The 25,302-nt window shown below is 43.9% G+C and overlaps 1 protein-coding gene and 2 pseudogenes across 1 annotated transcript; 1 reads left to right on the top strand and 2 right to left on the bottom strand.

The window, feature by feature from the left end:
* On the bottom strand, positions 135 to 3,310 carry LOC8060993 (protein NRT1/ PTR FAMILY 5.10). The gene is made up of 4 exons (XM_021457935.1): positions 3,059 to 3,310; positions 2,723 to 2,940; positions 1,296 to 1,771; positions 135 to 1,216 (listed from the first exon to the last, which is right to left on the bottom strand). The coding sequence occupies exons 1-4, from the start codon at positions 3,171 to 3,173 to the stop codon at positions 394 to 396; spliced, it is 1,632 nt and encodes a 543-aa protein (XP_021313610.1). The 5' UTR covers positions 3,174 to 3,310; the 3' UTR covers positions 135 to 393.
* Positions 3,610 to 4,727, top strand: LOC8060992 (annotated as a pseudogene).
* On the bottom strand, positions 9,193 to 25,041 carry LOC8062400 (annotated as a pseudogene).

Below are 25,302 nucleotides of genomic sequence, written 5' to 3'. Positions count from 1 at the left end.
ATAAAGCACACCATAGAAACCTAGCATAATAACATACAGAAGCAACACAGGCAAATCAGGAAAAGAAGTAATGGTTGAGTTCACTGCTCGGCCATCTGGTCGACCAGGACAGAAGCTTCTCGCGCAGTCCTTGCTGAAAAATAAGATTGCACGACCATAGTATAGCTGACTTGAAGCAGATATGCACAGGGAAAAAAATAGTACAACAAGTGTGTCCATGACAGACAGTATTCTCTCCCATGATAGGTATTGTACAACAATATAACAAGCTGCAACCCCCCTTCGAGCCTGAGGGCTTTTGCTGAACTTCCACCAAAATTAAATAGAGAGAGAGAGAGGCATCCCCATGCATTGCTCAGGCACAATTTATCCCTGATGGGAGTTACCAGACAATCACTGTGCTAAAACACCCTTTCTCTTGTGAGTATACACTTGTGAAAAATACAGGTATGCAGCCAAGCCAAGAACATTGAGCACAGCTAAAAGCCAATAGAAGTAATCAAGGTGCCCTCGGTTTAGATTGTCAGAGAACCAACTGTCTCCTTCCCTACTGGTTACCTTGTCGATTGTATACACAAGGAAGCTACTGATGAAGCTCCCAAGTCCAAATATGCTCAAGTATAGAGCAAGCCCCAAGCTGCGTAAACCATCTGGTACTTGATCATAGAAAAATTCTTGCAAGCCGACCATTGTGAACACATCTGCCAAGCCAGACAGAATGAATTGAGGGACCACCCACCAGAAGCTCATAGGGATTGTCACACTGGGTTTGTCAACCAGGCCATAATCTCTTGCTACCCTGAGCCTTCTCATCTCCACAAGGGCTGCAACAACCATCAGGATCACAGATATAACCAACCCAATCCCAATTCGTTGCAATGTTGTGATACCACAAGTATTCTTTGAATATTTCTTGGCCAGTGGAATGAGGATGCGGTCATATATAGGAACAAATACAACAATTGACACACTGATCAAGCTTTGAAGGGTAGCAGCTGGTACTTGTAAGGTACCTATCCACCTATCTAGTGTACTTGCTTGCTTAGTAAATAGTGTCATCCATTGAGCAAAGACAACTGCATAGATCAGGCAGGTTGCCCCTATTGGGAGCAATTTAAGCACTGCAACAGCATCATCAGGGAAATATTTAGTTTCTCTGTTGTATTTTTCTCCCTTGGATGATGATGTAGTTGCAAAGTGAGACTCGTCAGATGATCTGCATGCCCAGAAGAAGAAAAGAAGAAATAAGATAATAGTTCGAAAAGAAAGCTCAATGGTAGTTAAAGTGGACTTACTTTGGACACCAGCATCGAATCCATGCAAGAAGTGATTTACCAATATTTTCAAATAGGCCTTCATTACTCACTGGAGGATAGAAGTGGTACTTCTTCGTACCAAGCCAGAAAATTGCAAGAGAAACAGACATGGCAATGCATGGGATACCAAACCCAAACTGCCAACTTATGTTATCTTGAATGTAATTCAAGATTGAAACTGTAATAACATTGGCTCCATATGCCCCAAAGTACCACCAATTGAAGAAGGAGCTCCTTGAGGCACATTCTTCAGGATCATTCTCGTCAAATTGGTCAGCCCCAAATGCTTGGACACATGGTTTGTGGCCCCCTTGAGCACATGCCACTATGTAAAGTGACACATAGAAGAACGCTAAATGGATGCCCATCGAGGATATGGAGGAACCTATGCTGTCTCCAAATTGTGCCGGTTGTTGTGGCACAAAAATTGATGATAAGGTTAGCATACCCAGTCCCTGAAAGGTTGACACAATTCAGTGAAATTTGCATAAAATCCAGCAAACTAAATATAATGATATATGTCATGTCAATGGGTAATCTTTCCTAATCCCAGGCTCTATCAATGATTACATCAAGCACTGATTAAACAAATTATCAATTTCTCTGTGCCTCTGTGGTAATGTTCTACACGTTTTGATTCTTCGAAACAGCACAAAATTCAGTAATTCGGTCCAAATGATTTGGCTCAGGGCAAATTTTATCCAGTGAAGTTCAGTATTGACAGTCCATTCAAGATTCAGGCAATTGGACATAATTAACTGTTGATAGTGGTTAGTGGAGTCCTATTGTTGCTTAGTGGAAACTAAAGGACTGGAAGCAACAGGTGCTCTTATCTGAACACGCAGTCAATTAAAATGGTAAAAGTTACATGGAGCAGGTCGTGGATAAAATGACAAGATCAATGAGTTATGGAACAGCATAAACTCCATGAAGGATCAGGGGTTAACCGCAGAGGAACCATTCTTAGCAATATTAGTGTTTAGTTCACGAAAAATTTTGGCTTTGACTACTGTAGCACTTTCGTTTATATTTGACAATTATTGTCCAATCATGGACTAACTAGGCTCAAAAAATTCGTCTCGCAAATTACAGCCAAACTGTGCAATTAGTTTTTGTTTTCGTCCATAATTTTTTTGGGAACTAAACCAGGCCTAAGCATTCCTGAATTCTGAAACAAATTCCAGGGTACACATGGGTAATGGGTCACTCCAGTAATCAGTGCATGCTAGTACAAACGCGTAGTGCCTACTGGTATAGTTGAGATATGACTACATGAGGAAACTGTCAACAGTCGGTAGCTTTTCTTCCTCGTTTGAGTCGTACGGGAAGCCTATAATTGCTGATGTTCGTTAGGAATCGAAGAGGCTGAAGAGACGACACCGCGACAGAGCAGTACTAGAGCATACCAGGATGTAGAGGAGGGAGGCGCTGATGATAGTGCGGTAGCGGCCGAGCCATGAGTCAGCGACGGCGGCGCCGAGCAGCGGCAGAATAAGCGCGGCGCCGCTCCACGCGTTGATGGCCGCGGCGGCCGAAGCCGTGGACTGCCCGAGCGGGCCCGTGAGGTAGGTGATCAGGTTCCCCGAGATGCCCCCGAACGCGAACCGCTCCGAGATCTCCACCCCTGCGGCACACCGACGGCGGCAAGCGGGTCAGAGAGGCGGAGATGACGGCCGGCCCTGTTGACTTGCCTGCAGGCTGCAGCCACGGCCTTCGAGGGCGTGTTTTGGGTAGTACGGTACCGATGATGAAGACGGCTGCGGACCACCGGCCGGTGGTGTGGCGGGAGACCGGCCGGCCGAGGTGGTCCAGGGCCGTCGCCGGCTGCGGCAGGAGGGGCTCTGCCGCTGCGTCCATGGTGAGCGGACCCCGCTTCGTGGGCTTTTGGCTCCTGCTCGTGCACCGTCAGCGACCTTGCAGCAGCAAGGCCGTCCTGTTCAAAAAAAAAAAAAAAAAAGCGAGGCCGTCCCGACTCGCAAACAGGGCCGACGGATGCTCCGTGCTCGTGTCGAAAACCCAATCCGATTCCGGTCCCCTGAGCCCAATTATACCATCGTCGTCGTCTTCTAGCTCTAATCCCCCCAATCCCATCGTCATCGAATCGGAACTATTCCGCTACCCGCTCCTATCGGATTCGGTGGGACGCTGGCAATATACCCGCCGCGCTTCTCGCACCAGAGCTCACCAGCAACCTCCTCCGGAAGCGCGATCCGCCGCCTTGAAGTCGAAGGAGCTGAGATCCACCATCCGTTCTTCTGTGGGTCGAGGGAAGTCGAAGCCAAGATCTAGGTAAAAATGTTTTACGGGGGATATGCTTACCATCGCAACTCGTTTGCGCAAATCTACCGTTGTTATCCACCATCCTTTGTTGGTAAGCCACACCTAGAAGGCGGTGACAAAGTAATAATGCCACAGTCTGCCCTTGATTGTCTTGCTTCCTTGCACATCGAGTACCCTATGCTCTTCGAGTTCGAGCTGCACAACGATGCTGCTGCTACCCAGCAGCGGGTTTCACACTGTGGCGTTCTGGAGTTCGTAGCGGAAGAAGGCATGATCATCATGCCCTACTGGATGATGCAGAACATGCGTCTTGAAGAGGGCGACATCGTCCATGTCAAGAACGCGGCTCTTCCCAAGGGAACATATGCGAAACTGCAGCCTCACACGAGTGATTTCCTGGACATCTCAAACCCGAAGGTCGTCTTGGAAAAGACTCTGAGGAATTTCTCCTGCTTAACCACGGGAGACACCATCATGGTATCCTACAACAGCAAACAGTATTACATCGATATCGTTGAAACAAAGCCTGCTTCAGCAGTTTGCATTATTGAGACAGACTGTGAAGTGGACTTTGCACCTCCTCTTGATTATAAAGAACCTGCTGAGAAACCACGGCAATCAACAGTTCTTCCTGCAAGCAACAAGGCACCTGCGGCTGGAGATGGCAACACTACTGCTGTGGAGGATGAACCGAAATTCAAACCATTTACTGGTTCTGGAAAGCGGTTGGATGGAAAGGCCTCAAAACTGCAAGCATCTGATCAGGTTCCTAACACTGCAATTTCTGCACCTTCAGGTTCAAACAAAAGAGCAAATCAGCAAATCTCGGCACCGGCAGCTTCAGTAGGTAGCAATTACAGTCGACAGAAAGCTGGAAAGCTTGTTTTTGGTTCAAGTGCAAGCAACAATAAGCAACTACAAAAGGCTCCTGCTAAAGAGGAGGAACCCACGAAAAAGGACGAGCCCAGGTTCCAAGCGTTCAGTGGGAAGAGCTACTCATTGAAACGTTAGCTGCTATAGTTTTTTGACCGAATATAGCTGCTATAGTTATACTTGTCAAGTTGTCATAGGCTCATAGAGTAGGTAATTTTTTCGATTCTTTATTTTGCTAGATTAAAATTCTGATGCGCAGTAAGCAGAAACAAAAACAATCAAAACGTTTGGTGGAGTTAGCAATTACTTTTACTAAGAATAATCAGATTTTAAGCTAAGTTCTCTGTAAGGCCAGTCTTAGTGGAGGTTTCACCAGGATGTCATGCACATTTTTATTAGAGCGCCATGTCAGCAAAACTGCATTTTTTGCATTAAACGAAGAGAAGAGAGAAGGAAGTAGTTTCACCATGGTGAAACCCTGCGGGCGTTGTTTCTCACGCGGTGAAACGGGATGAAATCCCCACTTAGAGCTAAATCGTTTCACCATCTTGCATGTGATCCAATCATTTTTGCAGTAATTAAATGCTTTGCCCAGCCTAGGAAACATCAAGGTGAAACTCATGCATTGTGGAGGTTGTTTCATTATTCATTCCATTAATGTCCTATCAACGGATTTGTTTTGGAAACAGTGCATTGAAATGGGCCACTGAGACTGGCCTTAGTGGAAGGTCCAAAAACAGAGCAAAGGGGTCTGATTTTCTAACGAAGCAAAAGTTTAGGGGCCATTTAGATCTACTCCTCTAAACTTTAGAGCTCTAAAAACTTTAGAACAATTTTGTCCACTTTTGAAGTCTAAATGAGGTGGACTCAATTTAGATATAACTTTAGACCATCTGTTTAAAATAATTCTAAAGTTTATAGAAGAGAATCCAAACAGACCTGGCTTAACACCAAGCCTAAGTTTAGACACTCAAAACATCTGTACTACTGTACTTTTGCCGATAACTTAAACAAATTTATATTAGCATTTATTAAAAAAAACAGATTTTCGTGAGGATGTAAAACCGTCACGAAAGACAAAAAAAAAAAAGAAGCCACGACCCTCACGAATCAAACACCACGTAAATTTGATTTGCTTGATGGTCAAACATCCTGAATGTATTTTGTAGTGGCCACCATCAACCATCATGAAACATAGAACATCACGAGGTTTGTAAAATACTCATGGAGGTGCCCAACACACGGAGGAAAATATTTCATGACGGTGCATGACTCGCACAAAAAATAATTCATGATGTTTTGCAACAGCAATAAAATTTAGTCTCGACAGACACGAACACATCTATATCTATAATCTATAATTTGTTTCATTCAAAAAAAAATCTATAATTCGTATACAATTCATGCCCACTAAGAACAGTAAATTCTTCAAAAACGTAGCTCACACTTCCATGTCCCCTCTACAATTTCTTCATCTTTTTATCTAAATCTTTTTCATCAAGTTCATTATAATGTAGCACTCCGGTGCGGGTGGGGAACCGGCGGCCACATGCTTTGATGGCCTTGTGCCGCGGCTCGAGCCTGTTCGCTTGAGCTTATTTGCCAAATCTGTTAGTCATTTAGCAGTGTTTTTCTATTACAATAAACTAGCAAATAATACTTTTAGCCACGACTTTTCAGCCAAGTAAGCCTGTACTTGTTGGGATCCTTAAAGTTGTACTTGTGTTGTAGAATTCCAAAATAAAAAAGTAGCAAGGAGCCAAAAAAATTAAGAATCACGACTCGCAATGCAAATGTTTTGAAATAATGATCCTCATGTTGTGTGTTGCATTCCTACTATTTTTCCATTAATCAATTAAATTTCACCCCTTTCTAGATGTCTATTGCTGTGAAGATGATAAAGCCAATGACACTGAACCAAAACATCCTTAGTTTCTCTTATTCCTGTTTCCATCAAATTTGTTGTTGAGTAAGCGTGGAAGCTAAATATCATTTAAGACAATGCATTTTATGTCTTATTATTGTTATTTAGTATTGGCATGAGACTTGATGCGAATGGTTTATGCAGTTAACTATGGCCCGTAGGCGTGAAATCCACCAGCTCATATACTGTCTCTTTCGTGACTCAAAATCACAACTTGTGTTTGTATACAATCCAATCATGCTATAGAATCTGATTTCTTAAATGTATTGTTTGGAAATAGACGTGTTCATAGTTGCCATTTTTTTTTCTAAAGCCAGAGGTGGAGTAGACTTCCTAGAGCATCTCCAACAGTTTCCTAAAACACTTGCTATCTCATAAATTTTGGTAAATCAATGATAAAAACTCTCTCCAACATGTTTGCCAAAAACCTGGACTTGCTATCCTACTCATCCGCGCGCGCACTTCTACACGCGCGGACTCGCCGCGTATCTCATCCGCGCGCCGTTCGTTGCTGCGAGCTGCTGCCGTGCTTGCTGCTGCCCTGCTGCTGCTGCCCTGCTGAGCTGCGTGCTGCTGCTGCTGCCCTGCTGAGCTGCATGCTGCTGCTGCCTGCTGCTGTGCTGCTGCTGCCCTGAGCTGCGTGCTGCTGCTGCCGTGCTGCTGCTGCTGAGCTGCTGACGTGCTGCTGTCTTCTTTAGTTCCAAAATTTTTTAAGATTTTCCATCATATCGAATTTTACGTCCCATATATGATGCATTAAATATACATGAAAATAAAAACTAATTGCACAGTTCATATGTAAATCGCGAGACGAATCTTTTAAGTCCAGTTACTCTATAATTGGATAATGTTTGTCAAATAAAAACGAAAGTGCTACAGTGTCAAAATCCAAAAAAATTTGCGAACTGAACAAAGTGAAAGAGTGTCCAAAGTGTTCGAAAGCTAAATGAAATCTGCTGCCGCACGGAGGCGACGTCTAGACGTCAGGCACGGGCCACAGATAGATGGGTGTTGGTAGTTGGGGTATGGGCCTTCTTTTCTTTTAATTTAGCAAGTCTAAATGGTAAACTATTGGAGATAGTCATTTTTTTCACTTGCCAAATTTTTTACCAAGTTGCCAAAACTCAAAATATGGCAAATAAATTTTAGCAAACTGTTGGAGATGCTATGTTTCCACCGGACCGCGTAGAGGATATGTGAAGGAGAAAGACTCTAGTCGGACTCCATGTATTGGTTTGGAGTTAGAAACAGAGCCGGACTCCGCCACTTGGATTACTTACTTGTCAGGAGGAAAAGATGAATAGATTTCATGGTTCATTTTAAGTAGAACACGCATCGCCCATCTCTCCTCCTCCATCCATCACCAATGCCGCAACGATCAGAAACAATGCCGCGCAGAAAGGTTGGGCACATCCCACCGAACGATGAGACCACGCATCGCTCGCCCCTACTTCTCCCCCGATTTCGCCATCGATCATCGCCTCTACTTCTCCATCGATCAAAGGCAGCGCCCCGCAGAAAGATCGGGCAGATCCCTAATAACCGCACGGATCTCGCCGCGAACCACGCGAAGCGGAAGGATAGGCCGAAGAAGAGGAAGGCACGCGGGCTCGCCACACTCCCACCGGCGGCTGCGCTCGTCTGCGTCGACGACGGCGGCGACAATGCGGCGGCCCCGGCGGATGTGTGGAGGTCGGAGGAGGGGCCGGACGGCGGCGCCCTTGGCCAGTACCCCGCGCGGCACATGCACGGCAGGTACGCGGAGGAGGTGGCCAACCTGGACGAGGAGTGGCAGGAGGGCCACAGGGAGCTGAATCGGTGGGACGAAGCGCTGGAGATCTTCACGCGGGAGGAGGCGTACCGGATGCGCCGGTTCGTGGACAAGGTTTTGCAGCCCGTGAGCGAGAGGAGGGAGACGATGGGTCTATCCGTCCATGATGTTGACAAGAAGGGCGGCGACGACGTGCTCGATGGGACCGCGTCGCCGGCCGGGTCCAGTGCCGTCACGCAGCCGGGGCACGGCGGCGTTCCCTACGTCGGAAACGACTTCGTTATGGGTGTTAACAGCGACGTGCGCGTGCCGGGCAATGGCGGAGATCGTGTCATGCAGCAGGACAATGGCTTCCTGCAGCCGTGCAGCACCACCACTACGCATCCTGACGCGTCAGCCATGGGCGGCTACCAGCAGCATAAGGAGGCGATGGACATGTACGACTAGGTCTTGTTTAGATTTAAATTTTTTTTGAATTTTGATCTCGTAGTATTTTCGTTTTTATTTGATAAACATTGTCCAATTAAAGAGTAATTAAGCTTATAAGATTCATCTCACAGTTTATAGACAAACTATACAATTAGTTTTTATTTTTATCTATAAAAATATATTTTATACATGTTCCGCAAGATTTGATATGATAAGAAATCTTTAAAAGTTTTTAGTTTTTGCATGAACTGAACAAGCCGACTACCAGAGCACGGCGCAGCATGAGTATGGTTTCCAATGCACCTGCAACGGAGGAGTCCAGCCTACCGACGGCAACTTGGCTGGTGCACCACTGCTAGACCTTGTTCTATTTAGGGACATAAGCAAATATTATTAAATTAATCTTAAACTTTTTTGAAGGTCTATCTTAGTATAAAACAGTTATGCAAAAAGATTCATGATCATAGGATATATATATTATTCTACAAAAATCATAGACCATGTATTTATTAATTAAAAGAGCTAATTTTTTAGTATCCAGAAAATACTTACTTTCATAGTTTCACGTTTTTTCTGCATAGAGAACATCATGACAAGGCTACCTAAAAAATTTGATGAATTTACCATGCTCAAACAATTCACTATGAAATTCACAGGTTTAACCATAGAAAAGAAAAAAGAGTGGCTCAAAACCGCCCTGTCATCTCTCTGGGTGCTAAAAGTGACCGTTTTGATAGTTGAGGGTGAAAAACAAACGGTTTTGTAGTTGAAGGCTAAAATTAAACTTGACCAATAGTTGAGGGGCTAAAAGTGGACTTAATCCTATATTTTATAGGACAGAGGAAATAGTACGTTCTACTCAAAACACATCTGTACAAGAATGCAATTCATGTAGGCCTATTCGGTGCCTATAAATCTTTCTGTTGCAGTATGCTTGCTCAACGATCTCAATTGTAGCTTCATAGCTAGACTTTTCTGTAGGCGTATCTGCTTGCAAAATGCAAGAAGGTGGCCACCTCCAAAGCGGCGAGCCCTGCCAGGAGCCAGTAGAAGTAGTCGAGGTGTGCTCGATTGAGGTTATCGGAGAACCAGCTCTCGGCGCCCCAGTTCCTCGTTGCCCAATCGATCACCGAAACAAGCACGCTGCTGGCGTAGCTCCCCGCGCCCATGGCGCTGAGCGACAGCGCGAGCCCGACGCTTCGCATCGTGTCGGGTACCTGGTCGTAGAAGAACTCCTCGAGCCCGACCTCAGCCAGCACGGCACGCGGTCGTAGACTGGGAGCATGGTGATCATGGTGACACTGACGAAGACCTGGAGCGCCGCGGGCGGCACCACGGGGCCCGTGGAACCGCCGAGCCGCCGGTCCAGCGTGTTGCTCTGCTTGGTGAACAGGGTGTAGACTTGCGAGTAGATGGCCGCGAAGACTAGGCTCGTCACCCATATCGGGAGCAGCTTAGCGACGAGACCTGTACTTTCCTCCTCACGTTCTGGAGCTACAAGCAGCCTTCACAAATCACAAGTCAAGAACGTGCATTATGATGATGAGAACCTCTATGTCACATTCACTGCAACAGAAAGTAAGCAGACGTTGATGCTCACCGTTCGGTGGCATCGGTGGCGTCTTTGCGACGGAGGACCCTGGCTGCCCAGTCCCATGCGGTTTCAGTGAACGATCTGCCGCTGATGGATTTTTGGGCACGGTATGTTCCTGTGCCAAGCAAGAAGACTGCAAGATATAGCACCATCGTGACCCAGCACGCGGCGAACCCGACGGTCCAGCCGACGTTGTCCTCGACCTAGCTCAGGCCCGCGGTGGCGATGGCGTAGCCCCAGGATATGGAGAAATGGAACCAGTTGAAGTAGGAGCTCCGGGACGCGGCGGGCGCACTCCGGCCGTCCTCGGCCTCGCTCGTCGTAGCGAACTGGTCCGCGCCGAGCGCCTCCGCGCACGGACGGTGGAAGCCCTGCGCCAGCGCCAGCAGGTAGAGCGCGATGTAGAACAAGGCGAGCCGGGCAGAGGAAGGGGAGGGGGAGCTCCCGGCGTGAGGCTCCGGTGTTTGCAGCGTGGATGAGACCGTCAGCATTCCCAAGCTCTGTCACCGTTGCAGTTTGGTAACCGATGTCAAGTGGAGTACAGAATGAAGTGCTGCAGATCAACGGCTAATTTAGGATTGTAATCGTGGGTGTCTGCCGAACTGAATTTCTGATGAAATTGATACTTGCAGGTGACATCTTTAAAAAAAATTAAAAAAAAAAACAGCACGGCACCGGCGTGACATACTGTTTCAGAGTTCGGCATGAACAGTTTGTCAGTCAGTCTAGAGTAGACAGCACTAGCTAGGATTCTAGGAATGTTGGGTCTGTTTTGGCAAGAGACAACGCAGATTGCATCCAGGTACGAAAACAAATGGATGTTACTTAACGGCAAAATCTAATCAAGCTAAGATAAGATCGATGCTAGCGAAAGTTTTAAGTGTGGCTTGGCCCGAAACAACTGCTATGCTATACTCTACAGTATACAGTACACAGTCAAACGTTTTTTTAGTTGATAAGTATGGTTGGCTGATTTATTGTGAGAGAAAAACACGGCTGAATGGCTAGCAGATTCGGCGGATAAATCATCGCTTCTAGAAATATTGTAGGCCTTGTTTAGTTTCCTAAAAATTTTGCAAAATTTTTCAGATTCTTCGTCACATCGAATCTTTAAACGTATGCATGGAGTATTAAATGTAGATGAAAATAAAAACTAATTGCACAGTTTGGTCGGAATTGACGAGACGAATCTTTTGAGCCTAGTTAGTCTATAATTGGACAATATTTGTCAAATACAAACGAAAGTGCTACTATTCATATTTTGCAAAATTTTTTAGAAGTAAACAAGACCTAAATTGCAAGATTCTACAGTACAACTGGACCAGAAAGCAAATCAAATAATAATCTGTTTCGAAGAACGAAGACTGACCAGCAGATAGAGCACGGCGGCGGCTAGGACCGCTCTGTACCGCCCCAGCCGTGAGTCCGCGGCGAGCGCGCCGACAAGCGGCAGCACCTGCACCGTCCCGGCCCACGCGTTGACGCTGGCGGCGGCGGCCGCCGTGGACATTCCCAGCGGGCCGTTCAGGTACATGATAAGGTTCGCCTGCACGCCATAGAATCCGATTCGCTCCAAGAACCCGACAGCTGCAAAGGTAAGCCGAGTTATTAGTTGATTAGTAGGAGTAGCTTATGAGTGATGAGGCGATAAAACTGAATCAAGATCTTGAAGATTACCCAGGAGGAAGCGCGCCGCGCGCCAGCCGCCGCGGTTGTCGGCTGGTTCGGAACCGACGGACGGAACCGGTCGCGGCAGGAACCCGCCGGACTCCATGGCCGGGCCGCCGGGAGCGCTGCCTCGATCCGGCTGGCGAATAAAATGGCTCGCGCTGCTCTGTTGACCCCCAAAACATGATCACGTGCATAGGCGTGGGCAATATATAATCAATTGATAGTTTCCATCGTGGGCTGTCTATTGAGATCTCGTATATTTTAGTTTAGTTTAGTTTATTAATTTATATATTATTCATTGTACCGTTTGGTGGAGCATCTTCATCCCTTCCATCAGCTGCCTCACTCCAGCATCTCAACAAGACAACCACCAAACGGGACAACAGCAACTTCACCCAGATCTGTACGAAAAGTCATACAATACGAAAGAAGATTCCACCTGCTCGCGCGGGCTTAAAAAATTCGTCTAATAAATTACTATTAATTAATTAAATTATATAACTAGTTATTTTTATTTAATATTTTATATATATGTGTTATAAGATTTGATGTGATGAAGAATTTTGAGAAGTTTTTAAATTTTGTTTGTAACTAAGGCCAGTCTCAATGCATAGTTTCACGACACAGTTACCAAGACTATAAACTACGTAACCGAGCCACAAGAGTTTCATGGGGATGAAACTCCTCTCTCATCTGATGAAACTCCTTCATTTAATGATCCTGCCAAGTCAGCAATTTTGCTTATGTGGCACCCTATTTAATGTGCATGACACTTTCATGAAACATGCATTGAGACTAGCCTAAATAAGACCATAGTAAGCTGATACTGTGGCTTGAGGGTGTCGGGGAAGCCAACAGTGAGAGCGGCGGCACATGAAAGCAGGGGCAGAGGGCGCCGAGGAGGCCGCTGAGAAGGGCGGGGGTGCATGCCGCACGTTTGCTGAAGTGTGGGGAGACCGTATAAGGTGGAGAGAGAGAATAGAAGAAAATAGGAAAAAAAAAAGAAAAAAAAGAGTATCATGAATATTTCACCCATTTCAAACAAATAGGAGAAGCCATTTTACTAAACATGTTTTTAACCCGGGAATCTAGAGCAAGGAATTGTTGTTTCGTCAAAGAAGCCATAACTAGAGCTATTCTGGCGGGATCTGAAGTTTTATCAAATACGCTCCATATTTTATAAAGCTCTAGCTCCTACTAAATTGAATCTGCTTTTGGCTCCTTTGGTGGAGCAGCTTCTCTAGTAGAGAAAAAGACTTGAAAAAAATATTTGGTAAAAGAATAAAACGACTTTTCGAGAGAATAAGATGGTACAAATGCTAAAAATTCTGCCTTCATCTTCTAGTTCAATAAAGGATCTAGATTCCTAGTGGCTTTTGAGGCGAAGCAGTGTTTTACCCAAATTTGTATGATTTCTTGTGAAAAATAGAGCCTAAATTATTTTAGGAGCCCTATCAAGGCCTTCAGTAGGGCATCGTCCTAAGGGGCTTCAGTTGTGATTTCTCTAGCTTCTTACACGAAGTGCTGCTAAACACGCTAACTCAAGAAACATCTTTGTGAGAGAAGACAGATGAGAAAAGTCACAAATTATGGCAGCGTTTGGTTGCGCTCCGTGAGCAGCTCCGAAGGGAGAGGAGTCAAAATTCGGCCAGACACCCTCTTGATTCCCATGGGTCCGACGCGATGCGATGTCCGATTTGCCTCGACAGCTAAGAAGAGGGAGCTTCGAGCGCCACTCGGGGTAACGCCTGCTCATGGCATTGGTTGACAGTGAGGATATCATCATCTTCGTCGTCGAAGGCAGCGATAACGATGACGAATGAGACGCCATGTCCCCTGCACGTCCTCTTTCTAGCCTCCGGCCGGTGTGGAGCTCCTCCAGGACATCGTCGTTGAACGGAGACTTGTTGTGCGGTGGTGGGCTAGCTGGTGGCGTGGGAGAGGATAAAGTGGTGAGAGAAGGAGAAGAAAAGATTAAAGTAAGAGCATTGTGGACAGTACATCTTTTTCAACAACTCGAAGAAGTTGTTTTATCAACTATTTTCTTACTAGTGAAACTGGAGCTAGAAACAATTGTTTCATCAGAGAAGATATCACTGCTGTTTTAGTTGAAGTTGAAGCTCTACAAAACATGCCCAAAGAAATAGTAGGAGTACCGCTCTACGAAGTGCATCCGTGGCGTTCCATGAGTACTTGCGAAGTTTGAAGAATCACAGATTCTTCACAGCTCGGCTTTGTTTATGTAGACGTACCGATTTGCAAAAAACAAGAACGCGGCTACCTCCAGAGCCGCGAGCCCTGCGAGGAGCCCGTAGAAGTAATCAAGGTGCGCTCGGTTGAGATTGTCGGAGAACCAGCTATCGCCCTTGCTTCTCGTCGCCCAGTCGATCATGGACACAAGCAAGCTGCTGGCGTAGCTTCCAACGCCAAAGATGCTCAGGCACAGCGCGAGCCCGACGCTGCGGAGAGTGCCGGGCACCTGGTCGTAGAAGAACTCCTCGAGACCAACCTGACCCAACACTCCGGCGAGGCCCATCAGAACGTACTGCGGAATCATCCACCACAGGCTCATCGGCAGAGCCACCTCCGGCAGGTCGACCAGGCCCGCGTCTCTGGCCACGCGGAGCCGCCTGACTTCGACGAGCGCCGCGACGGCCATGGCGACGCAGGACGTGGCCATGCTTGCGCCGATGCGCTGGAGCATCGTGATGCCCGCGGCGTGCCCTGTGAGGCGCCTCGCCAAGGGTACGACGACGCGGTCGTATAAAGGGAGCATGACGATGAAGGTGATGTTGGTCAAGCACTGGAGCGCAGCGGGCGGCACGACGAGGCCCGTCGCCGTGCCAAGGTGCCTGTCCAATGTGCTGGCCTGCTTGGTGAACAGAGTGGACACTTGAGAGAAAATGGCCGCGAAGACCAAGCTCGTCAACCATATCGGGAGCAGCTTAGCTACGAGTCCACCTCCGCTCTCAGGTTGTGAATCTAGAAGCCTGCAGAAGTCAAGAAGCTCCATGAGGACAAGACCCCCTCCGTGACGTACACACGTGCCAGCAAAATACAACGTAAAAGTGTTTGCTCGATCTTGCTCGTGTTCACCTTTCAGTTGGAGTGTTGTCCTTGCGACGGACGAAGACCCTCGCGGCCCACGCGCGCACGGTCTCAGCGAACGTGCCGCCGTCAGCGGGTTGCTTGGCACGGTACGTCGGCGTGCCAAGTAAGAAGACGGCAAGGCACAGCGCCAACGCGGTCCAGCACGCGCCGAAACCGATGGTCCAGCCGGCGTTGTCCTGGACGTAGCTGAGCCCGGCCGACGCGATGGCATAGCCCCAGGATATGGAGAAGTGGAACCAGTTGAAGTAGGAGCTCCGGAACGCGGGCGCGGTGGGGTTGTCGCTGTCGCTGGGCGTGAACTGGTCAGCGCCAAAGGCTTCACCGCATGGCCCGTACAAGCCTTGTGCCAGAGCCAGAAGGTAGAGCGCCACGTAGAAGAGGATGAGCCGGGCAGGAGACGACGCCGACGGCGGCGAGCTCGCGGTTGGCATCATGGATGAGGCCGTCAGCATTCCCAAGCTCTGGAATCATTAAAGTAATAAAACGTTTGATTTTTTAACGTCAAGTGTGACCACTATTATTCACAATTTGTATAGAATATGACTTTTTTTTGTCGTGCTTTGGTTTATTAATAAAAATTCTTTAAAAATAACTTAAATTCTACAGGGTTCTCGTCCTCCACAGCTTTTCTGTACTCTTTTTTCTCTTTACAAATTTTAGCCTATGTGCCAAGTGTGATGGACTTGTATATCTCAATTAATGTTGTGTTGCTATCACTATGTGCTGGAATACGTGTGCGTAGTCTTGTTCGTTTGGTTAATAAATCATGGCAGAAAATAATGTTGGTTGATTTGTTATGAGAGAAAAACACTGTTATGACAGATTTGGTTAATAAGCTTAAGCGAACAAGCTATACGATTTGACTGATAAGTTCAAACGAACAAATAAACTTCTAAAGGATCCTGATACTGTTGGTGGGGAATCATGGACGATTCAGTGTGAAGTCCTTAGGAGCAAGCCTCCGGGGTTCTTCCCTCCTCCTGCTGACCCTCTATCTGAAAACAACATCTTAGAACATGCCATGCCGTTTGATTTCTTCGGGCTCGGGCAACCAGTTGCTGAGGAGAATGAACAGCATCAAGGGAATGATCTTGGACAGAACCAACAGCAGAATATTGAGCACATTCAGGGGCAGCATCAGAACATGGCAGTTGATCAGATGGACCAGGGAAATGATTTTGAGGAAGTCAACAATGTAGGTCAGTGGCTCAATCAACAAGTCAATCCCTGGGATCCTGCTTGGCCCAATCAGCAGCAACAACATCCTGGAGCCCAACAACAGGCAGCCCAACAGCAGGCCCATCAGCCTCCACAGCAACTTCCCAATGGTCAGAATATAATTGATCTCAATTTAGACCCAGCTGATCCTCAAGAGGTGGTCATTAACCCTGTTCAAGTTGCAGAAGAGGATGGGTTTTTGGAACTTAATGATTTGATCAATGACGATGAAGTCAACATCCAGCAGCCCCAAGTCAATGATCAGATTCTCATTCCAGATGAGAATCCCAACCATATCAATGGCATTCCTATGCCAAATCTTGTTGATGTTCTGGGGGAGGAAATTGAACCTGAGCATTTGATGATGGAATAGGAGAATCTTGAAGCTCAGAATGGGGATGGAGATGATTTCAATCCTGATCTGCTTGTAGGTCGAGGGGAAGAGGGGTTTCCAAACCATGAGATAGGGGGTTTACAGCTCCCGGTCAATGAAGATGAACAACTTTTGATGAATCTGGCTGATGGGGGACATCTGCAGGAACTTCAGAATCACCAAGAGATGATTCCCAACCTTGCAGTAAATCAAAATGCAATCAACCAGGGCATTCAGATTCAGGGTCAGGATATTCAGCTTCAAGGCCTTAACAATGATCTGAACTTGGGAAGGGTTCAAATTGCAGAACATGTTTGGGGCACCTGGAACTCAGCCAATCAGCAGATTTTTCAGCAGTCCTCCTCTAGCTCCATGCCCCCAGTCATGGGAAAGTTTGAGAAAACAGGGGTTTTATCTCTCTGGGAGAATAAAGCTGGAACCTCTCTAGAGAACTGTTCAAGATACCAATAGCCTGGGTTCCTTTTTTCTCATCTTGTGTCTTTCCTACAGAAAACAACCTGAAAGCTGCAGAAGTCATCTCATCTGGGATGACAGAATTCTTGGCTGAAGAGGGAGGTAATGTTATGCTCCCTATCCCTGTTTTTGCAACCAAAGAAAATAGATCCTGTGTCCAAATCACTGAATTATTGGCTGATGATCATTCAGAGCCAGATAAGCTTACAGGGAGCCAGGTGCAGTCAGAGAACCCAACCGATGCTGAGGCAGACAAGCCTTCAGAGAGCCAGGTGACCTCAGAAAGCCCAGCAGATACCTCCTCCAAAAAAAGACACTTGAGATCTTCCCCTATTGTGGACTCAGAGGTACGTCGTAGTGAAAGGCTAAAGGCAAATAGAAATGGTTTTAAAGCTAGCTCCTGCTCTAATAGAAAATGCACTTCTTGCAATCCCCCTATTCTGTCAGTCAAAGTGATCAAAAACCTGGGTACTCAGTTTTGCAGTCTTGATGAAGAAGAGCTCTCTGATGAAAAGCTCCTGAAGGTTGAGGGGAAAAAGGAACCTGTGGGGAGAAAGAAAAATAAGACCCAGGGAAGCAGCAAGGATGATCAAGAGCAGCAGAATGAACAAGAGAAGAAAGAATAAGATGCAACAAGAGCTTAGTAGATGCATATACCTTTTGCTTGCTATGTATCAGAACCATGTATTGGGTTGTGCTAATCTTGTACTCTGTATCTGTGGCCCCTGTTGGCATCTTGTTGACAATTGACTCTCAGAACCTTGTGAACTTGAATGTTTTTTATGCTGTCAGTTTGATTATTGTCTTTATCAGCACAGAGTTTGCTGTGGTTTTCAGTTCTGTGGGATTACTCAGCTTGATTATTGAGTCTGCTGTGGTTGCTAGTTCTGTGAGTTCGGTTCTAAGTCTTTCAGTCAAATCAGTTGTATGGGCAGGCAATTTGCTTTCTGTGTTCTGCCTTTCCGTAAATCTTTGTGACCTGAGGATTTAAGTTTACAATGAATCATTCACAATCAAGAATCTGGAGAATTATGTCATAGAACGTTAGAGGTCTGAACTCGCATTGGAAGTGGGACCCTGTGAAAAACAAAATTACTGACTCTCAATGTGATATCTTCTGCTTGCAAGAAACAAAAAAGGACAGCTTTGATTCCAGCTTTGTGAAGAAAATCTCATCAAATCAATTTGACAGCTTTGAATTTCTTCCTTCAGTTGGAGCTTCAGGGGGAATTCTGGTTGCCTGGAAGAGTGCTTCCTTTGCTGGTACTAAGACTTTCAGTAATGAGTTTGCTTTGAAATTAGAATTCACCTCCAAATGTGATAACTGGACCTTGATTGGAATCTATTGTCCCTGTTCCTCTGAAGGAAAAAATGCCTTTCTTGATTGGTTCAAAAACTTGCAAATCCCCTTAAATGAGGACTGGATTTTGATGGAAGATTTTAACATGATAAGGAAGATTGAGGATAGAAACAGACCTGGGGGAGACCTTAATGAAATCTTCAGGTTCAATGCTGCAATAAATCAGCTAGGCCTTATTGATCTTCCCCTGCAGGGGAAAAAATTTACTTGGAGCAACATGCAGCATCCACCCCTCTTGGAGAAAATTGACTGGGTCTTCTCTTCTGTAAACTGGAATATTACTTATCCTTCTTGTTCTGTCAAGGCCCTGGACAGAGTGCCTTCTGATCACTGTCCCCTTATTGCTCATGTGTCTACAGATATCCCAAAAAACAGTATTTTTAGATTTGAATCTTTCTGGTTAAAGCACCAAGGCTATCAAAATGTTCTTAATCAAAATTGGATTTGCTCTCCTAGCATTTTAGACCCAGGCAAGTTGATTACTGCAAAACTCAAGAATTTAAGAAGAGGGCTCAGATCATGGCAAGCAACAATCAATACCCTTAAGGATGCTATCTCCAATACCAGAATTGTCCTGTTTATGTTGGAAGTCTTTGCTGAATTCAGAGACCTTAGTGTTCCTGAATGGAACTTTCAGAGAATTCTGGAAAAAGCACCTCATTAGCCTTTTAGAGAAGCAGAGAATTTATTGGAGGCAAAGAGGGAATGTGAAATGGGTTCAACAGGGTGATGCTGGAACACATTTTTTTCATGCTCATGCCACTATTAAACATAGAGCAAATATGATCAGTGAGCTTGCTCTAACCAATGACCAAGTTATTTTTCAGCATAACCAGAAAGAAACAGCACTGTGGATGGAATTCAAAAATAGATTGGGGATTTCTGATTTTAGGGGATTCACGTTTCAGCCATCTATTCTGATTGAAAGGAAAGATTTTCTTCAAGACCTAGAAGAGCCTTTCACAGCTCTGGAAATTGATTCAATCATCAAAGGCTTACCAAACTTCAAATCACCAGGTCCTGATGGGTTTAGTAATGAGTTTATAAAAGCATCCTGGCCAGTCATCAAGTATGATTTCTATAACCTCTGCAACAGTTTCTTTGAGAGCTCTTGCTGCCTTCAGAGCATCAACAATTCTTACATTACCTTGATTCCAAAGGTTGATAATGCAATGAAAATTAATGATTTCAGACCAATCTCCCTGCTCAATGGATCAATGAAACTTCTGACAAAGATCTTGGCTTCAAGGTTGCAGCAACAAATCCTCTCTCTAGTGCACAGAAATCAATATGGATTCATCAGATCAAGGACAATTCAGGACTGCTTAGCTTGGGCTTTTGAGTATCTCCACCTGTGTCACCACTCCAAGAAGGAAGTAGTAATTCTGAAGCTTGATTTTAAAAAAGCTTTTGACAAGATAGAGCATCAAGCTATTCTGGACATTCTTCATGCTCATGGCTTTGGTCAAAGGTGGATAAAATGGATTAAGAACATTCTGAACACTGGTAGCTCTTCTATCCTCCTAAATGGAGTCCCAGGAAAGAAAATTATTTGTAAAAGAGGACTTAGACAAGGTGACCCTCTATCACCTCTCTTATTTGTCCTGGCAGCAGATTACCTTCAATCACTCTTGAATAGAGCCAAAGATATGGGATTAATTAACCTACCCATTCCAATTTCTTCAGAAACTAGCTTCCCTGTTATTCAGTATGTTGATGATACCCTTATTGTCATGGAAGGAGATGCCAAGCAGTTGTTCTTTCTTAAAACCCTCTTGCAGAACTTTTCAGAGTCAACTGGCTTGAATATCAACTTCAGTAAATCTTCAATGCTGCCAATCAATATTTCTGAAGGGAAACTTGATCTACTTGCCAGAACTTTTGGGTGTGCTAAAGGAACTCTTCCATTCACATACTTGGGTCTGCCTCTAGGAACTACCAAACCAAGGGTCATTGATTTTCTTCCACTGGTTAACAAATGTGAGAGAAGACTAGGAGGTGTCTCATCCTTCCTCAATCAGGCTGGAAGATTGCAGATAACTAATGCAGTTCTTTCTTCCCTCCCCACCTTCTACATGTGCAGTCTTGAGATTCCAAAGGCAGTGATTAAACAAATTGACAAGTTCAGGAAAAATTGTCTTTGGAGAGGCAATCATATCAATGTTGGCAGTAAACCAAAGGCAGCTTGGGAGCTGGTTTGCAAACCTAAAGAGGAAGGAGGATTGGGTATCATCAACTTGGAATCTCATAATCAAGCTCTGCTCATGAAATTCTTAGATAAATTTTTCAACAAAAAGGACATCCCCTGGGTTAATTTAGTTTGGGAAAAGCATTACAGAGGAGGAAGGCTTCCTGGAACTGTCAAGAAGGGATCCTTCTGGTGGAGGGATGTCATCAAACTTTTGCAGAAATACAAAGATATGGTATCAATCAAAGTAAACAATGGCTCCTCCTGTTTGTTCTGGCTTGACTCATGGGACTCTACCATCCTGAAGGATTCATATCCCCAAGCCTTCTCTTTTGCAAAGAACAAAAACATCTCTGTTTATAATGTCATGAATGCAGAAAATATTACTGAGTTGTTTCAACTTCCTCTGTCACAAATTGCTTTTGACCAATGCTATGAGATTGAAACTAGGCTGAACTCTTTGCCTTGGGATCAAAATATTCAGGATCAGTGGAAGTTAGGTATGAGCTCCACATCAACTTTCAAATCTGCAACAGCCTATAAAGCTCTAATGGGGTACCAGACCATTGAACCAACTTTCAAGTGGACTTGGAAGAGCTTTTGCCAGCCCAAACACAAAGTTTTTTTCTGGTTGCTTCTTCACGACAGGTTGAACACAAGAAATATTCTGAGAAGGAAACAAATGCAGTTGCAATCCTTTAATTGTGAGATTTGTCTGAGTCATAGGGAAGAGACTTTGCTACATCTCTTTTGGGAGTGCCCCTTTGCCAAAGATTGCTGGGGGCTGTTCAATTTAGAAACTGTTGAGCAAGGATCCACAACTGCTAACATCCTGGCCTTAAAGAATCAGCTGAACTCCCAATTTTTCATGGTAATGATCATCCTCTTGTGCTGGACAATCTGGAAATCAAGAAATAATCTAATCTTCAACAACATTGATGTCAATCTTCAAAATTGCAAGGCCATCCTCGTCAAGGAAATTAGGCTCATTGCCTTACGAGTGAAGCAAAGCTAGGGAGCTAATTTTGAACAATGGTTGCAGCATATCTTGTAAACCTTATGTGGACCTGCTCTATTTTTTTATTTTTCTCTTTTGATGTTCCCTAGTTCTTTTTTTTTCTCCTGGCTTGTAACCTTACTGCCTTTTTTATTTAATTAATAAAATTTTCTGCAGGGGCTTCGGCCCCTTCAGTTTCATCAAAAAAAAAAATAATAATGTGTTGTCGACTTTCTAATGACTGCTACATTTAAATTATGTGTATGCGATTTACACAGGGACGGAGTCGGGGACGAGAACCCTGTAGGGTCTAGGAAGCGAGGACGGGGAGAAAACGTCTCCTATGATCATTTAGGAAGAGGTACTACCAAAATGTTGTTTTAAATAGTAATAAATATTATCTTTAGTAAGAAAAAAATATACTAAAAATTGAATAGTAAAATACTAGAAGAATCTCATCTCATTAGGAGAACTACAAAATTCTGATTGTGACACAACATAGAGTTATTTTCCCCGTGGGACAGGGAGATGAAGTGATCTCCAACGGGAAATTTTTTCGTTGCTATATCGTTCTTGCTTTCCAATAAATAAACTTTTTTTAAAACTTTGACCAATTACACATAAAAGATATTAATATTTATAATATATAATTAGTATCATTAGATAAATCATTAAATATAATTTTATAATAAATTTATTTAAAGATATAAATATTACACGTATTTTCTATAAAACTTAATCAATGTTGAGAAACATTGAGCTGCACACATCCCATATCTTCCTTTCTGGGATAGAGGGAGTAGACATATAGCCGCTAGACCAGTGGCCAGTGGGACAGTGCATAGACAATGGCACCAAGGGCGGATCGAGAGTGTAGGAATGCACAAATATGTGAGATGTTTTCGGTAGTATGACTTTAAATTATTTCAGCTTGATGGAGAAGACAGAAACATTGAAGCAAAAAAATAGTAATTTTATTAGCTCCTTGTTGATTTCAGGAACATAGATAAAAAAAATATAGTACATTTTAGGAGTGCGTGATAAGTAGCACACTCGTGGATAGTCTTATGTGATAAAATATAGTACATTTAATTTTCAATTGCCATGAGTTAAACTATTCTAAGTTTGATCAAATTTATTGAGAAAACAAGAATATTGATGATCTCAAATGAGCTTCAATGGATATATGTATTTTTATAGTTTATCTTTTTGGTATCATAATAAACATTCTTATTATTTCAACAAATTAGGTTATAACAACCAAAAATCCATTGTATTTTATGATGCAGCGAGCATGTGTGCTCTTTCCAATTGAAGAAAAAAAAGGCTTATGCATTTGGCAACGGGAAACATTTTAGATTATCATTATAATCACTAGAATCCTTACTAAACGCCAAAAAAAGAAATGTTTCATGGAAAATCATTTGAAACTGATTCTTATTTTTGTACTAGCTAGTCCAGAGAAATAGCTAAAAAACCTAGTTTCTTCTGAGTTTAGTTCTAGTATTAAGAATCTAGCAAGCTAGCTAAACGTCTTGACAAAGCGTGACTCGTCAAAGAAACGTTTCTAAAGGAAATCTAAATCCGAACGTTTAAACGAGAACCAAATGCACGTGAGAATGATGTGAAGTGCGTACGACATGCCTTCTTTTTCATTGCAAAAGTTTTTGGTTTCTTTATTCATGAAATCCAAAAGGAAAAAGTGGGTCGGCAGAATATATCCAAAGTGGAAAAGAGCGACTTGACAGAATAAATGCCAAGACCATTTTGTACTGGAAAGACCTTGGCACCGTCTCATTGTAGTTTTATTGTCATTCATTCATGAGGTGCAACATGAGCTTTGTCATGTGGTTAGGTCTCTTGTAAAAAACTAACATTTACCGATAATAGTTAGCAAATGTATAAACGGTAACTTTTTTCAATAATATTTTCATTTTCATGTAGATCCAAAGTTTGAGGATGAATTGTGAGAACTGGTCTTAGTATTCTTTTATAAGGGTCCTATATATTGAATTCTGACTTGTCCTTTTAGACATCGACGCCTCATAAAACAACATTAATACGGGCGGTGTATAAGCCATTTTCAGCGGCCCCATGATGTATGTAATGTTCACACCTCAATAACACAAAGACTCTATATTGTGGCCAAAATTACCAACTGCGAAGATAGTAACGTTGATGTCACCTCATTAAGGGCTAAATTTAAACAACCGGGTTAAATATCAATTCCTATAACAATTATACACGATAAAAATCATTGCCAATTTATATATCAAAATTCGCTTAAAATTTCAATCATACTACTATATTTACTAGTATTACTGTAAACCTCATAATCATTACATGACGCAGTGTAGAACGCTAGGAGGCGTATAGATAACAAGCCAACTGAATTTTTTTCTAGACTTTCTTCTAAGTATTCTTATACTCCCTCCATACGCATAAAGAAAAGTCGTTTAGGACAACAATACGATCTCCAGAGCCTAACTTTCACTCCTTATGTTTTATAAAAAATTTTATCAAAAAGTGGTATATGTATATTTTTATGAAAGTATATATTTTTCAAGACTAATCTATTCTTATGGTTTTCACATTTTCAAATTCAACAACTTAAAAGTAATTTATGATTTATACTCTTAATGTTTAACCTAATTCTTGTCCAAAATAACTTTTTTATGGGTATGTAGGGAGTAGTAATTATTATTAGAAGGTCTAAACTTCAAACAAAGCTATGAGCGGAGTGCCGGAGTCAAAGTATTATTTTTAAAATCAGTTATTTTAAAAATTAAAAGAAAACAAATATAGTCAGATCAAACTTAAAACGAGTCATCGAGTCGACTCAAACGAACTTTTAATCGGGAAGTGCAAGGTCTATCAATGCAACTTCATGCAGGGCAAGATGTGAGAAAACAAATACAGTACTACGTACTTTTGGAATGCAAACTAACCAGAAGATAGAGCACACAGGCGGCCAGGAGCGCTCGATACCGTCCAAGCCGCGAGTCAGCGACGAGCGCGCCGACGAGCGGCAGCACCTGCACTGTCCCGGACCACGCGTTCACGCCGGCGGCCGCGGCAGCCGTGGACATGCCGAGTGGGCCGGTGAGGTACGTGATCAAGTTGGCTGACACGCCGACGAACCCAATACGCTCAAAGAATCCCATCGCTGCAGGAGTATGGTAGTAGCAACAGCAACAGTGACAGTGAAGCATAAAAACTCTGCCGACGAACGAACGAGGGGATTTGAACGACTTGCAATAATCTGCATGATTACCGACGATGAAGAAGGCGGCACGCCAACCGCCACGGCCACCGCCGGCCGGTTTGGAGGTGACGGGCAACCTAGGTCCGGGCAGAATCTCGCCGCCGCCGGACTCCATTGCTGATTGCATGCTCTCCCAGAGCTCCGGAGGATACGAGCACGTGCAGCGTTGTCTCGCGACTAATAATGGCCGCAGGACCGGTTGGAATAAAGGACTTGTTTAGTTTACCTGAAAACTAAAAAGTTTTTTTAAGATTCTCCATCACATTAAATCTTACGGCACATGTATGGAGTATTAAATATAAACAAAAATAAAAACTAATTGCATAATTTACTTGTAAATCACAAAATGAATCTTTTAAGTCTAGTTAGTCTATAATTGGATAATATTTATGAAATAAAAATAAAAGTACTACGATACCAAAATTCAAAAATTTTTCGAAACTAAACAAGGGCCTTGT

The sequence above is a fragment of the Sorghum bicolor genome, chromosome 3, assembly GCF_000003195.3.
Source record: "Sorghum bicolor cultivar BTx623 chromosome 3, Sorghum_bicolor_NCBIv3, whole genome shotgun sequence".
Classification (NCBI taxonomy): Eukaryota; Viridiplantae; Streptophyta; class Magnoliopsida; order Poales; family Poaceae; genus Sorghum; species Sorghum bicolor.
This window is presented reverse-complemented; position numbering and strand designations above follow the sequence as displayed.

Bases quoted from the DNA above. Each gene is read 5' to 3' on its own strand.
- LOC8060993 (XM_021457935.1), bottom strand. From the start codon at position 3,173: ATGGACGCAGCGGCAGAGCCCCTCCTGCCGCAGCCGGCGACGGCCCTG. The intron at 2,941-3,058 runs GTACCGTACTAC...GGTGTGCCGCAG, and splicing joins CGCAGCCGTCTTCATCATCG to GGGTGGAGATCTCGGAGCGG. The intron at 1,217-1,295 runs GTAAGTCCACTT...CTGGGCATGCAG, and splicing joins ATTCGATGCTGGTGTCCAAA to ATCATCTGACGAGTCTCACT.